Here is a 14,264-nt window from a genome sequence, read left to right as displayed (position 1 = left end):
AAATCTGTTTTTTTTATTTACTTTCAGTTGGGACTTGTCACTATAGATGGTTGGTTGAAGGTAGCTGCACCAGCACAAACCGCTGTGCTGTTCAAGGAACTTCGGTTAACTCTACAGTCTGTTCTTAATGGATTGATCCGTAAGCCACAGGTAATCCCTTGCTCATGTCACTAGATTGTGTACATTTTTATTGCTGTTATGATTAATTAAGCATGTTTTAGAATAGAGGACAACGTGGTTTTGGAGGTCATTTACCTACAAAATTAAAGAAAATTAAATGACAAATAGAAAACTTTTGGAAAAGGTCTTTTCTGTTGTGTGTGTGTACTGGAGTAACTTCTAATCAGTTTTTGCTGGCTTTTTAATATGTTTTGATTAAATTTGCATATTATGAAGTAATTTTTTATGGGTTAATTTTTGAAAGCGCTATATATAGATACCTTTATTGAGTGATTTTTAAGGGGGAAATTTTTAAAGAGAAAAAGTTTCAACAACAACAACAACAACAAAGCCTTAGTCCCAAATGTTTTGGGGTCGGCTAACATTAATTGTCGTAGGAGATCGTCATTGTCACCAATCAAACCAGAAAGGAGCGGGAAGTTAAAAGAATAAACAAAGAAGAGGGAGAAAGTGGAATTATATATGTATATATATATATATATATATATAGAGAGAGAGAGAGAGAGAGAGAGAAACTCTCGTAAGAACACTTACTCGGTAAGAACACTTCTTACGGTAAGAATAATATATGGTAATGGCATTTTTGGTAATTTTTATAAATAAATAAACGAATTTGATTATTCTTTCACCGTATTTTTTTCATATTTCCGGCGCTCTTTCTCTCTCTTCATTCCCCTCTCTCTCCTTTTCGAACACTTCTCTCGCTGGTCGCCGCCGCTTCTTGTCTCTCGCCTCTCGCCGCTGCTCGCCTCTCGCCGCTCGCCGCTGCTCGCTGCAATTCTAATCGCCGGTCGTTGCAATTCTAATCACGGGTCGCTGCAAACTAGAAAATCGATATCGATTCTTCGAAATCGATTCATCGAAATCGCCAATCGATTCTTGGAAATCGCCAATCGATTTCAATCGATTTACAATGAGAACCTATGTGAACCGATTTATCAATCGATTTACAATGAGAACCTCTGGCGGCAGCGGTGGCGAATTCTAGCTCCAGCGGTGGCGGCAGCGAATCCTAGTTCCAGCGGTTAAATCGATTTATCAGCACTTCTCAATTGGCTGGTCGCTGCTCGTGGTGGTTCGTTGCACAATTTCAGGTGTTTAATTTGAATTATCTACCTTACTAGCTCAAACTTTGTAAACAAGTTAAGGAAAACTGATTCTGCTTTAACACTGGAATTGGTTCATTTGCCAGTGCGGCTGATTCAATTGATTTTGCTTTATTAATGTAATCGGTTCAATTGACGGTGTAATAAATCGAATTAACTATTTTATATTGTTCTAACATACTGAAATCTGAATATTTTAGGTTAAAAAATGGCAATTTGGTGATTTTGTGGAAAAATGTACTCGGATCTTGAAAAATGCAAAAATTCAAACATATTTTAATAATTTTGGAACATGCTTGAAATATTTTAGAACATGCTTGAATAAAATTTGAACATTGTTGAATAAAGTTAGTACATGCTTGAATAATTTTAGAACATGCATGAATAAATTAATAATATGCTTGAATAAATTTAGAACATGCATGAATAAGTTAAGAACATGCTTGAATAAATTTTGAAACACGGTTGAATAAAGTTAGAACATGCTTGGATAAATTTTGAACATGCTTGAATGTATTTAGAACATGCTTGAATAAATTTAGAACATGGTTGAAAATTTATAACATGTTTAATAATTTTAGAATATGCTTGAATTAATTTAGAACATGAGCTTGGATTTTTAGAACGTGTATATATGTATATGTGTTGACTAGGTTCTCGGGTTCTAAATTTAGAACATGCTTGAATAAATTTAGAACCTGGGATTGAAAATATAGAACATGGTTGAATAATTTTAGTACATGCTTGAATTAATTTAGAACATGAGCTTGAAAAATTATAACATGGTTGAATAAATTTAGAACATGCTTAAATAAATTTAGAACATGGTTGAACAAATTTAGAACATCGTTGAATAAATTTAGAACATCGTTGAATAAATTTAGAACATGCTTAAATAAATTTAGAACATGGTTGAACAAATTTAGAACATCGTTGAATAAATTTAGAACATGGTTAAATAAATTTAGAACATGAGCTTGAATATTTTGAACATGCTTGAATAATTTTAGAACATGCTTGAATTAATTTAGAACATGAGCTTAAAAATTTAGAACATGGTTAAATGAAAACATGCTTGAATAAATTTAGAACATGGTTGAACAAATTTAGAACATCGTTGAATAAATTTAGAACACGCTTGAATAAATTTAGAACACGAGCTTGAAAATTTAGAACATGGTTGAATGATTTTAGAACATGCTTGAATTAATTTAGAACATGAGCTTTAAAATTTAGAACATGGTTGAATAAAATTAAAACATATATAAGTAAAATTTAAAATAAATAAATAAATAAATAAATAAGTACTATAAGGGATAATAAAAATAAGTAAAGTTTAAAATAAATAAATAAATAAGTAAAATAAGTACATTTAAAAAAAATAATAAAAAACATATAAGTAAAAGTAAGAATAGTCAAAATGGAAGTTGTATAAGTCAAATGAAGTCATCAATATATATTATCTCCCTCCACTTTGTCCTATCCAACGCCATATTTTCCTCAATCCCAAGAAAGTTCATATCGTGCTCAATCACCTTCCTCCAAGTTTTCTTAGTTCTTCACATACCCCTTGCAATTCTATCACTTTACTACCCTTTTAGCCTCCTAACCGGGGCATTACTTGTTCCTCTACTTACATGCCCAAACCAACTTAAATGATTTTCCATCATCTTAAACTCAACCGGTGCAACCCCTACTTTCTTCCTAATAATCTCATTCCTCAAATGATCCTTTCTTGTATGGCCACACATCACAACGTAACATGCGCATCTCCGCCATATTCATCTTATGCACATGACAATGTTTCACTGCCCAACATTTCGTACCGGATAACAACACCGGTCGAATTGCCGTGCGGTGAAATTTTCCCTTCAATCTTTGGGGCATGCCTGGATCAAATAGGAACTCCGTGGCACTTTTCCACTTCAACCAACCTGCTTTGGTTCTATGAGCCACATCGCCATCCAATTCCCCGTCCTTCTGGATAATAGATCCTAAATAACGGAACATTTCAGAGTCTTGGACAATTTTCCCATCTATGGTAATCGCCCCTGTATCTCTGTCTTTGACTCCACTAAACTTACACTCCACATATTCAGTCTTATTTCTACTCAGCCTAAAACCCCGAGATTCCAACGTTTTTCTCCATAACTCCAACTTACTTTCCTCTCCTTTTGTTTCATCAATCAATACGATATCATCTGGAAACATCATGCACCTAGGTATACCATCTTGAATTGACCTTGTCAATTCGTCCATGACTATAGCAAAAAAGAAACGGGCTAAGTGCGGAACCTTGATGCACTCCAATCATAATGGGAAATTCTTCGGTCTTACCAACACTAGTTCTCACACTCCTGCTAACTCCCTCATACATGTCCTTGATGATATCAATATACTTCCTCGGAATATCTTTCCTACTTAACGCCCACCAAAGAATTTCCCTGGGTACCTTATTATACGCCTTCTCCAGATCAATGAAAACCATATGTAAATCATTCTTCTTATCTTGATAATTCTCCATTAATTGCCTTATAAGATGAATGGCCTTCATAGTCGATCTGCCAGGCATAAATCCAAACTGGTTCTCCGAAATCTTCACAGTTCTCCTTAATTTTTGCTCAATAATCCGCTCCCAAAGTTTCATAGTATGACTCATTAGTTTGATTCCTCGATAGTTGGCATAATTCTGGACATCGCCCTTATTCTTGTACAAGGGGATGATAGTACTTTTCCTCCACTCTAATCGCTTCCTATTACTTCCCCAATCTTGTTGAAAGAGTTGTTAACCATACTACCCCTCTCTCTCCCAAGCATCTCCACACTTCGGTATGCCATCGGGCCCCACTGTCCTCTTGCATCCCATCTTTTTCAATGCCATTTCGACTTCTTTCTTTTGAATTTTTCACATAAAGTCTAGGTTAACCATATCTCGAGGGATATTTGTGTCTCCAAATTTCCCCCTTGATCCCCGTTGAACAAGTTATCAAATTAGAACCTCCATCTATCCTTGATTTCCTTATCTCCCACCAAAACTTTTTGATCGACATCTTTAACACATTTAATCCTCCCGATGTCTCGCGTCTTTCTATGTCTCATTCGAGCAAGTCTATAGATGTCATTTTCCCCTTCTTTTGTATCCAATCTTACGTAAAGAACCCGATTCCCCTTTGCTCTAGCCTCTCTTACGGCCTTCTTTGCTTCCCTTTTAGCCTCCTTGTATTTCTTGTAGTTCTCATCACTTCTACATTTTCCCAACTCTTTATAGAATTCTCGTTTGCTATTTATAACTTGTTGCACGATTTCGTTCCACTAAGATGTGTCCTTACTTGATGGCATGATTCCTTTATATCGTCCTAGGACCTCTTTCGCCACTCCCTTTATGGTGTGCTCCATTCTTGTCCATAATGAGTCTATATCCAAATCCATATCACCGGCCCAAATACCTTCACTTGCCAACTTATCCACGAATTTTAGTTGTTGCTCCCCTTGAAGTTTCCACCACTTGATCCTAGGCTCCACTAGTGGCCTTCTCCTTATATAACTTCTACCTCGAAAATCAAGTACCACAAGTCTATGTTGGGTTGATGTACTCCCATCCGGAATCATCTTACAATTGGTGTAGCACTGTTTCAAAGCAATCCTTACTAAAAGAAGTCGATTTGACTCGTATTACCTCCACTCTTATAGGTTACTAGGTGAGATTGTCTTTTAACAAACCATGTGTTCATTATACCCAAGTCATATGCCAATGCAAAATTCAAGATAGCATTTCCCGCTTCATTCCGATCCCCATACCCAAAACCACCATAAATGCTTTCAAATTCATTGCGACTCGAGCCTACATGTCCGTTCAGATCCCCACCAATGATCAGCTTCTCGCTTCTAGGGACGCGTTGCACCACTTCTTCCAAATCCTCCCAAAATTCTTGTCTAGTTGAAGAATCTAGTCCCGCTTGTGGTGTATAGGCACTCACAATGGTTACAACTTCATCCCCTATCACAAGCTTAATACTCATAATTCGATCACTCTTTCGAGACACATCCACTACATCATCAATATATTCTCAGCCAATAAGGATACCTACCCCATTCATACCCCTAGTTTTTCCCGAATACTAAAGCTTATAACCCAATGGAGCTATTTTTCTTGCCTTGTTTCCAACCCACTTGGTCTCCTGCAAATATAATATGTTAATTCTCCTCCTTCTCATAACCTCTACTAATTCGACTGATCTCCAAAGCCAATGTTCCAAGTCCCAAAACGCTTCCTACTACACTTACCCCTACCGTTACCATGAAACCTGTGATAACTATGTAACACCCCCGATTTACTAACTTTAAATAAATAAGAATATTATATACTTTATAAAAATATTGCGGAAGCTTACACCTAAATCGGAGGTATCACCGCCACACTTGACCACATTGTCAAGTGCTAAGGCTTACAAAACTCAAACTATTACAACTCAATTACTAGGTGATCTATTTACAACTGTACAACTATCATAAAAGACTAAACGGTAACACTTGAGTTCCTTTAACTTCTAACTGCAACCCTTCACGATCAATCTGCTCCAGTCATCTTGATTGCTCACCATAGAGGACAAATTCCAAAAGGATCGTCGCAGGGCCACCATAAGAAAAAGACATGAACAAATTTGAGATGATTAACAATGGAAAACCAAATTAATTTGATAAAGAGAAATAGTGGGTTTTATATGAATAACATAATGTGATATTGGGAACAAAGATCAAACTTGATTTTTGAAAGTCTCCAAACAGAATACGGAGACAAGAAGGCGGAAGAAACAAAACTAAAACAAGACGGAAAATTGAATATTTAGGGTTAATGGGTACAATTCTTGTAAAAAGAGTCTTATTAAAACTAAACTAGGTTTTTATACTTTCTAAAAATATTAAAAGAGACTAACTAAAAGGAAATATCATTTAATGATACTTATAACTTAATTTTCTCTATAAAATATATTTTACAGAAATCTTAAAATATTGGGGTATTACAGACTTAGCAGAGGACTCGGCAAAAGCAACCATACCAACCTACCTACACCACAAGAGACAGAGGCAATTAAGGGAATGAAGACAAAAACAATTAAAGCACTAGCAGACAACGTTAGTGGGTGGGATGTAGTACAATTCTAGTAGCTATTTAAAGGGTAGGGAACAGTAGTAGTAGGATCGTGATTTGAGTTAAGGCATTAGAGAGTTATGACCTAAAGTCACTAGTGGGGATTTACAGCCTCAACTTGTTACTTTTTTTTTGTAAGACAGTTTTCAACAATATCAATCAATCATCCTTTCCTCATTTATCACAGTGATCTTCCTAGTGTTTGTGAGTTCATAACACTTGGTATCAGAGCGGTACGGTACTGGAGAAAGGCAGAGAAAATGGTGAGCAGCAACTCGCAGCGAATCAGCGAATTGGAACACTGGAAGATGGAATTAGCAGCCTCAACACCAGATTCGAAGGCATTGAGGGCAGCATCCAACAAATGGTAGCTACTGCTGTGGCAGAAGGTATAGCTGCCGCTCAAAAGTCCTTGGCAGAGCAATTTGCTGCTGCCGGGGAAGAGGAGGCGAGGAAGAATGCTGCCGTGGTGGAAGTTGCCACGATCCGGTTGGAAGGGAGACTCGAACGCTTCCGCGAAGACCAGGTGCAAGCAATGGTGGCCCAAAGAAACAACCAGGAGAAGTTTCATGAGGAAATGCGGACCTTCATGAACGGCGGAAAAGGACCCGTGCAGCCACCCCCACCACCGCCTATGCACGAGTTCCTCAACCACGACCACAACCACAACCACAACCAGGAGAAAACCAGGAGCAAGACATTGGGTATGAGGAGGAGAGCCAAGTGTTCGAAAGAGGAGGGCTGTTTGGAGACGGTGGAGGTCATGGTCCGAACGGTGGTAACTGGAAATATCGGAGGTTAGAGATGCCCCTCTTCGATGGGAGTGACCCCGATGGATGGATTTTGCGAGGGGAGAAGTTCTTCGATATTTACCGGCTTTCGGAGGAGGAAAAACTCGAAGCCGCGGTGGTCTCCTTGGAGGGTGACGCTTTGAGATGGTACCAATTCGAAAACCGCCGACGACCCATCAAGGGGTGGAAGGATTTGAAGGGAAGGGCAGTGTTAGAATTCCGCTTCTCGCATGCTGGAATGTTATACGAACAATAGTTAGCCGCCTCACAAACAACCACCGTAACTGACTACCGTCGGAAGTTCATTGATTTGTCAGCCCCTCTTGAAGAGATTCCGGAGAGCCTTTTAATGGGCCAATTTGTTAATGGGTTGAAAGAGGAAATTAAATCTAAGGTAAGATTGCTTAGCCCTTTTAATCTGGATCAGGCAATGGGTCTAGCAGTTCGAGTTGAGGAGAGGAAATAGCTCAAGGAAGGGTGAAACATGGGCCACCTCTAACTCATGTCCATTCTCACTGTGCCATGGAAGCCCAATAGCCAATACAGGCACAACCAATATAACTCAACACAACTCCACAGTGGTAGGATCCAAGATCAGCGTTACGGGTCCAACCGGATCCATGAGTTCATATGCTTCTAGTCAACTACCCAGATCTATAGGGACATCAAAGGGAGCGAGTGAAGTGAAGCGGCTGTTGGAGCGAGAACTCCAAGTGAAGTGAGCTAAGGGCCTTGCATCGGCCATCGGTGTCAAAAGAAGGAATTGAGTGTATTGCTCGTCGCCGGTCGGGAAAATGACGAAACAGAGAACGGAATCGCGGAGGAGTACATGGGAGGATGCCAACGTGCTATAGGAGAAATTTCCCACCTTCCACCTTGAGGACAAGGTGAAACTTTTAGGGGGAGTAATGTGATGACTTGGCAGAGGACTAGGCAGAAGCAACCATACCAACTACCTACACCAGAAGACCAGAAGAGGACAGAGGCAATTAAGGGAATGAAGACAAAAACAATTAAAGCACTTCAGCAGCAACAACAACGTTAGTGGGTAGGATGTAGTATAATTGTAGTAGCTATTTAAAGGGTAGGGAGCAGCAGTAGTAGGATTGTGATTTGTGTTAAGGCATTAGAGACTTGTGACCTAAAGTCACTAGTGGAGATTTACAGCAATATCAATCAATCATCCTTTCCCCATTTATTCATGTGATCTTCCTAGTGTTTGTGAGTTCATTAAAAAACCTTGGATAGTTAACACCACCCTCGGGTGGCGCGCCGCTTCCGGGCGACGATCTAACAACCATTGCATATTTTTCACTACACCCGGGCTTAGGAAGTTTAGCCTTAGTTTTAAAAAGCGCGCTTAAGCGTGCTTAAAGCGAGGAGCGGTAAGAAGCGCAGCTGTAGGCGCTTTTGTTGAAGGAAGCAGAGCGACCTGCAAAAAGCGCTCGCTTTTATGCGCTTCTGTGGAAGCAAAGAGTGCATGAAGCGTCCGCTTTAAAGGCTCTGGGCGTAACTTTGAAAAAACTGGTTTTAAAAATTAAAAAAACAGTACGTGATAGTCACGTGATTTTATTTTAAGTGGGTTTTTACTTTTAGGCACGTGAGTACCTAGTCAGAATAGGAGAGAGAAAAAAATCTGGCCCATTATTTTGGGATTTTGGAGAGAAGTCGGAAAACCCTAGCCGTTTGTCTTCTCCATTACTGTCGGTCTTCTCCAGCCATCACTGTCGGTTTTCTTGCCGGAATCTTCGGTCTTTTTCGATTTTTTTTACCTTCCTTTTCATGTTTTCTTTTTCTATTTCTTCCTCTTCCTTTTCCATCTTTTTTTCTTTTTCTTTTCTTTTTCTCTCATCTTTCGATTTGTCCAACTTATACTATGTTTTCAATTTGTTTATTTTTATTCTTTTTCTAAAAATCTTTTTTTTTTAATAAAGTCCCGCATTTTTAATAAAAGGTTCTTGAGTACGCATTTTTTATAATAAATGGTGTTTTAAAAAAAATAAAAATAAACTCCCTTATTTTTTAGGAACTCCCCTACCCCTGTTTATTATAAAAGGTGTTGCTTTTAAAATAAAAATAAACTCCAGTATTTTTTAGGAACTCCCTACACCCTGTTTATTCAGTTATGCACTTCTGTCATTTTTAAATGCTGCATCTTTTTCAGGTTTGCCTTTTTTATTTATATAACTTTATTTATATAATTTCAGGTTTTATTGCACTATATTGTTTATTGTACTAATTGAGATGGCTATCAATGAGGGGGGTCAAGCACACCTTCAATAGTCCCAACTGCTTTTATTTTAGTCTTTCTAGTTATTTGATTTAGGTTGGTTGTTACTTTTGTGAGCTTGTGTGACTTACTCTAAGTCTTTGGTTAGTACTTAGCCTCTTAGAGGATTCCGGTTTGGTGTCTAGTAATGAATTATGCTTATGCATTTATAAAATAAAGTACCATGTTGTTTTAAGTACAAAATATGTTCTAGAAATGATTTTATAGGTTTTTGGCACTTAAGGTGCGTTTCGCCTACGAAAAGTGTGCGCTTTCGCTTTGCGCTTAGGCTCCAAGGTCCTTGTGCGCTTCGGTGCGCTTCGCGCTTTTTAAAACTAAGAGTGTAGCGCAACCTTGCATATTTGACACCACCCCCAGGTCTAGGGATGGCGCGCCGCTTCTAGGCGACGACCTAGCAACCCTCGTATATTTTTCACTACACCGGGGCTTAAGAGGTGTAGCGCGTTGCTGAGAAAGGGACACCCCACGATATTCCGTTGTCGATTCATGTCATTATATGTGACTTAGTTTTACCGCTGGCCGCCACCTACCTACCGCGACCCTCCTCCTTTATCCAGCCTTGGGACCGGTAGTGAATGGCGCATACGAGACATTCGGCAGTGACTCACGGGCGAAGTTACTTAACAAATAAAGAGAAAGTTTATCATTAAAAAATAAATGACTGTTATATTCTATCGCGGTTACTTTTAATCATTTTGCGGTAACTTTACCCACCGCCTCACAAAATTTTATTGTACACTTGCCTTGTTTAAGAGTTTATAAAACTTTTGTGAAGTTAAATTGGTAAAGTCCATTGGCAAGTGAGCGTGGAGGATGTCTTAGAAGTACTTTTAGAGCACTCACACTCATGAACTAAAATTTAGTTCATGATTACCTTTCTACCCACTTATATTACTCCTCCACGTCATCTTCCTCACATAATCTTTTTATTTATTTTTTCAAAATTACATACCTCTTACAACAACAAAAACAACAATCAATCCTTTTCTCCAAAATGGTTGGGCTCGCCTAACATGAACCTTCATCGGGAATCGTACGCGGAACGTGAAGAGAAATAAAAGGTTTGTTAAAGAGAGTAAATATGAGGCACGTAAAAGAGGGAACACGAAAACAAGACGGGCCGGTTTAGAGAAGGGGCAAAATTATTTTTAGAATTAAAAAAAAAATATGGAAAACGAGAGAAATGTGCAAAGAAAAAAGAAAAAATGGAAGGGATGGAAAAAAAGTCATGTTGAGTCGTTTGCATGTATTATCTCTCTCAACTCCACCCATCGAACTCCAAAAATACTTTCTTCAATCCCGAACAAACTCATATCACTCTTAATCACCTCTTCCATGTTTGTTTTGGTCTTTCCCTATCCCGTTTTCATCCGTTTGCTACTCTTCAATCCTTATTGCAGGTGCAATATTTGACCTCAGTCTTATATGACTAAATCACCTTAGTCGATTCACGCTCATCATGTTCTTTGTCGGTGTAACCCCCACTTTCTTCCTAATCACCACATTCCTCAAACAATTGTTTCTTGTATGGCCACACATCCAACGCAACATACGCATTTCCGCCACATTCATCTTATGAATGTGACATTGTTTCACAGGCAAACATTTTGTATCATTTAATAGTGCAGGTCTAATTGTCTCTAAAAGGCAGCTCATTTTTCATCTTGTCTCCAAAGAGGGGGGGTGTTTTAAAGGGATAGCATTCCCTTCGTTATGAACCAATACAGAATGTTGAAAAACCTTGAAAACTTGAAAGTAAGATGTGAATGAATGAAAGAAAAGGAACACGGTGTAATTAACTTTAATGGGTATTAGTAGTTTTCCAGTTTCACGACTAGTTAAATAGGTAAGGAGTATTGTACTAATTATCCAAGTTTCTGCCATTCTCTTATCATACATTGTTTATTTGATTTTCAATGATAAGCAAATGGAAAATGATTATGCCTTATTCACTCAAGATAATGTTTGTTAATTTTGTAGAGGGCATCAGTTGACAATGAAGTTGTGCAATCCATAATTCACTTCTTGTTGGAGGAAGCGAAACCTCAGGCTTAACATGGGCTTAGCATATGATCACAATTGCGAAACCTCAGGCACAGTGTAATACTCTTTTGTTTCATTTACATGCTCTAGTTTCTAGACACAGTAAGCTCTGGGCTATTTGTGAAAAATGCTCCCCTGTAGTTACAGGATTTTGGATAAATTACCTCTGAAAATAACGGCATTCATGCATCTTAAATCTTAATTGGATTTTTCGAGAACTAGAAATATGTATCTAACAACACAGCCACCATAGGGGCTCTGTGATAGGAGTCCCATGTATTGGTTGTTCTGCTTTTGTTTTCGAGAGTAATCCTCTGGATACATAGATGTAGAAAAGTTGGAAGTGTTGCTTGTTATTATTGGTACGACGTTAAGCAAAAGAAACCCAACCAAAACAATGCAAGGTAATAAGCCACGCCGAACTCTCTTGGTTACGCCACGTTATCAACTCACCAAGTTATATCATATTTTTTGATACTTTACCATCTATTAAGTTCCATGTTTTTGTATTTACCATCTTATAAGTTAAAATTTCACATTGTCACCTAAATTTTAACAAATATTTTACATATACCACCACTTAACAAAATCAGCCAATTTTTCATCCGCGGGGTCTCACTTAACTAACTTTATTGATTTCCCTCCTTTTTCATTTCTTTTTCTACGACTTTAGGATTAGTCCACCTCTTTCATTTCTTTTTCTACGACTTTAGGATTAGTCCACCTCTTTCATTAGGTTTCCTGCTTCTATATTGCCTTCTTCAATTACTACTCTTTCAATTAACTCTCACCCATCTTCTCTGTGAAAATTCAACACACAAAAGTATATATATTCTCTCTCTCTCTCTCTCCCCTCTGTAGTCTGTGTCTCTTTTCCAAAAGAATATTTTATCTCTCTTCCTTTCGTTGCTATAATGGTAAAAGAACAAGAGGTGGAGCAATAAGTTTTCAACATCGAGGGGACCAAGGCTCACTATTTATACCGACATTCAAGTACAGTTTGGTTGAGCAAAATATTTAATTCCTTAATTTTGTACCTTGGATTTTCTTCTGGTCAAAGAGGTAAGCTTTGCAACTTTTGGTAGGGGAAAAACTAGGTTGTTTCCAGTCTCTCTAATCAAACAAAAACTTAAACTAATCACTAAATACAAGTAAAGCGATAAGTAAGGGTCGAAATCCACAAGGAGTAAGGTGCACTAGATTATGCTTATCGAACAATAAGCTGTAAACGAGTTAGAAAGCCAACTTACCAACTAAAACTAATTAAACTAACTACTAATGATAAACGAGTTAGGGAATGAGGATTAAACGCCAACCGATCATGATACAAGCATAAGAAGACCAAAACAAATTATGATAATGCATAAACACTACATGAATGAAAGGTTGGTTCAATTATGGACTTCAATCATCTCCTGAGGTGAATCCTTTCTTAGGATGTCAAAATGCGGACTCTCATCCTACACTCTTAGGTAAATTAAACATCAATCTACAAATAGTTAACACAAAGTCATAATCTCATGATTTTCCAAGGTCGACTACCCCAATTTCGATGCGCACAAGTGATCAAGTCATATGCAACAAACCTTGAGTACACTCAATCATGGAATAATTTAATCATGCAAAATCTCTAATTTTGAACTCAAATCCCCAAATCAATCATGGTTGAGTTTTCACTCAAACTCTAACCAATAAATTACTCCATAAACATAAAAACACAAATTTTATAGAAATTAACAACTAAAAACATGATTTTAAACATTAAGCTAAGAAATAAAATAACTAATTAAATCATGAAAAAAAATAAGCAAAAATAATTAAACTAATTAAAATGATAAATAAATAAAGCAATAAATGAAGAGAGAGATAGAAAATGCTTATTGGTTAATTGGTTGATCATCAATACAAGTTATAACCCCTTGAAATTGAAAAGTCCCAAATTTTCATTGATTTTTCCTCACTTTTCCTCTCTTAGAAACTAAGCATAAACCCTAGAAAATTAGTTCTCTCTAAGTGACAATGTACATATTTAGTTTAGTTCCCTCTAATTTTCTAGGATTTATGCCATGTACATGGTTATTTGGCTCACCCCAAAATCAGGTATATATACTACAAGTTAATAAGGAGAAAAATAAGAGAGAAAACTAAAAAGGAAAAAAGAAAAATAAAAGAAACATTAAAACAATAAAAGAGAAAGGAAAAGGAAAAAGGAAAAGGAAAAGAAAAAGAAAAAGACAATTAAGAAAAATAAAAGGAGGAAGACCACAATAAAACAATCAGGCCCATTTTCAACTCCTCAAAAAACGGGATGTCTATAGGGTAATCCTCCTATTGAGGATCACCATAAGAATCCAAGTGTCGCATTATTATTGGCTTATTTGTGGTCCCCTTTTCCCCTTTTTTCTTTTGCTTTTTTTTCTTTATTATTGTTGTAATACCTTGTACTTTTGGGTATTTATAAATATATTTTATTATATTTATAAAGCATTTGTAAAGTTCTTAGAATTTAAATTGCATTTAAATGTTATTTTAAGTGTATTTCATTAATTAGGATAATTATTATTTTAATTAATTACGAAACGAAATTTAAAATTCAAGTCCGAGAATGCATTTGGGTCTCGTATTTTAAAAAGGTTTGAATTACTTTTTAAAGTCCAATTCGTTCATTATGCTAAGCCCAATCAAGGGAATTCATTAAACTCTTA

The 14,264-nt window shown here is 37.1% G+C and overlaps 1 protein-coding gene across 3 annotated transcripts in view; it reads left to right on the top strand.

The window, feature by feature from the left end:
* LOC110784873 (DExH-box ATP-dependent RNA helicase DExH7, chloroplastic) overlaps positions 1 to 11,784 on the top strand; it is a 60,721-nt gene extending 48,937 nt beyond the window's left edge. For all 3 annotated transcript variants that reach the window (XM_021989322.2, XM_056840353.1, XM_021989320.2), the window contains 2 exons: positions 28 to 150; positions 11,497 to 11,784. In XM_021989322.2, the coding sequence (XP_021845014.2) occupies positions 28 to 150; positions 11,497 to 11,571 (198 nt within the window). In that variant the 3' untranslated portion in view covers positions 11,572 to 11,784. The remainder of the gene's footprint in view (positions 1 to 27; positions 151 to 11,496) is intronic.
* The last annotated feature ends 2,480 nt before the right edge of the window (positions 11,785 to 14,264 follow it).

The sequence above is a fragment of the Spinacia oleracea genome, chromosome 3 (assembly GCF_020520425.1).
Source record: "Spinacia oleracea cultivar Varoflay chromosome 3, BTI_SOV_V1, whole genome shotgun sequence".
In the NCBI taxonomy this organism is placed as follows: Eukaryota; Viridiplantae; Streptophyta; class Magnoliopsida; order Caryophyllales; family Amaranthaceae; genus Spinacia; species Spinacia oleracea.
The sequence above is the reverse complement of the archived record's forward strand: the minus strand, read 5'-3'. Positions and strand labels throughout refer to the sequence as shown.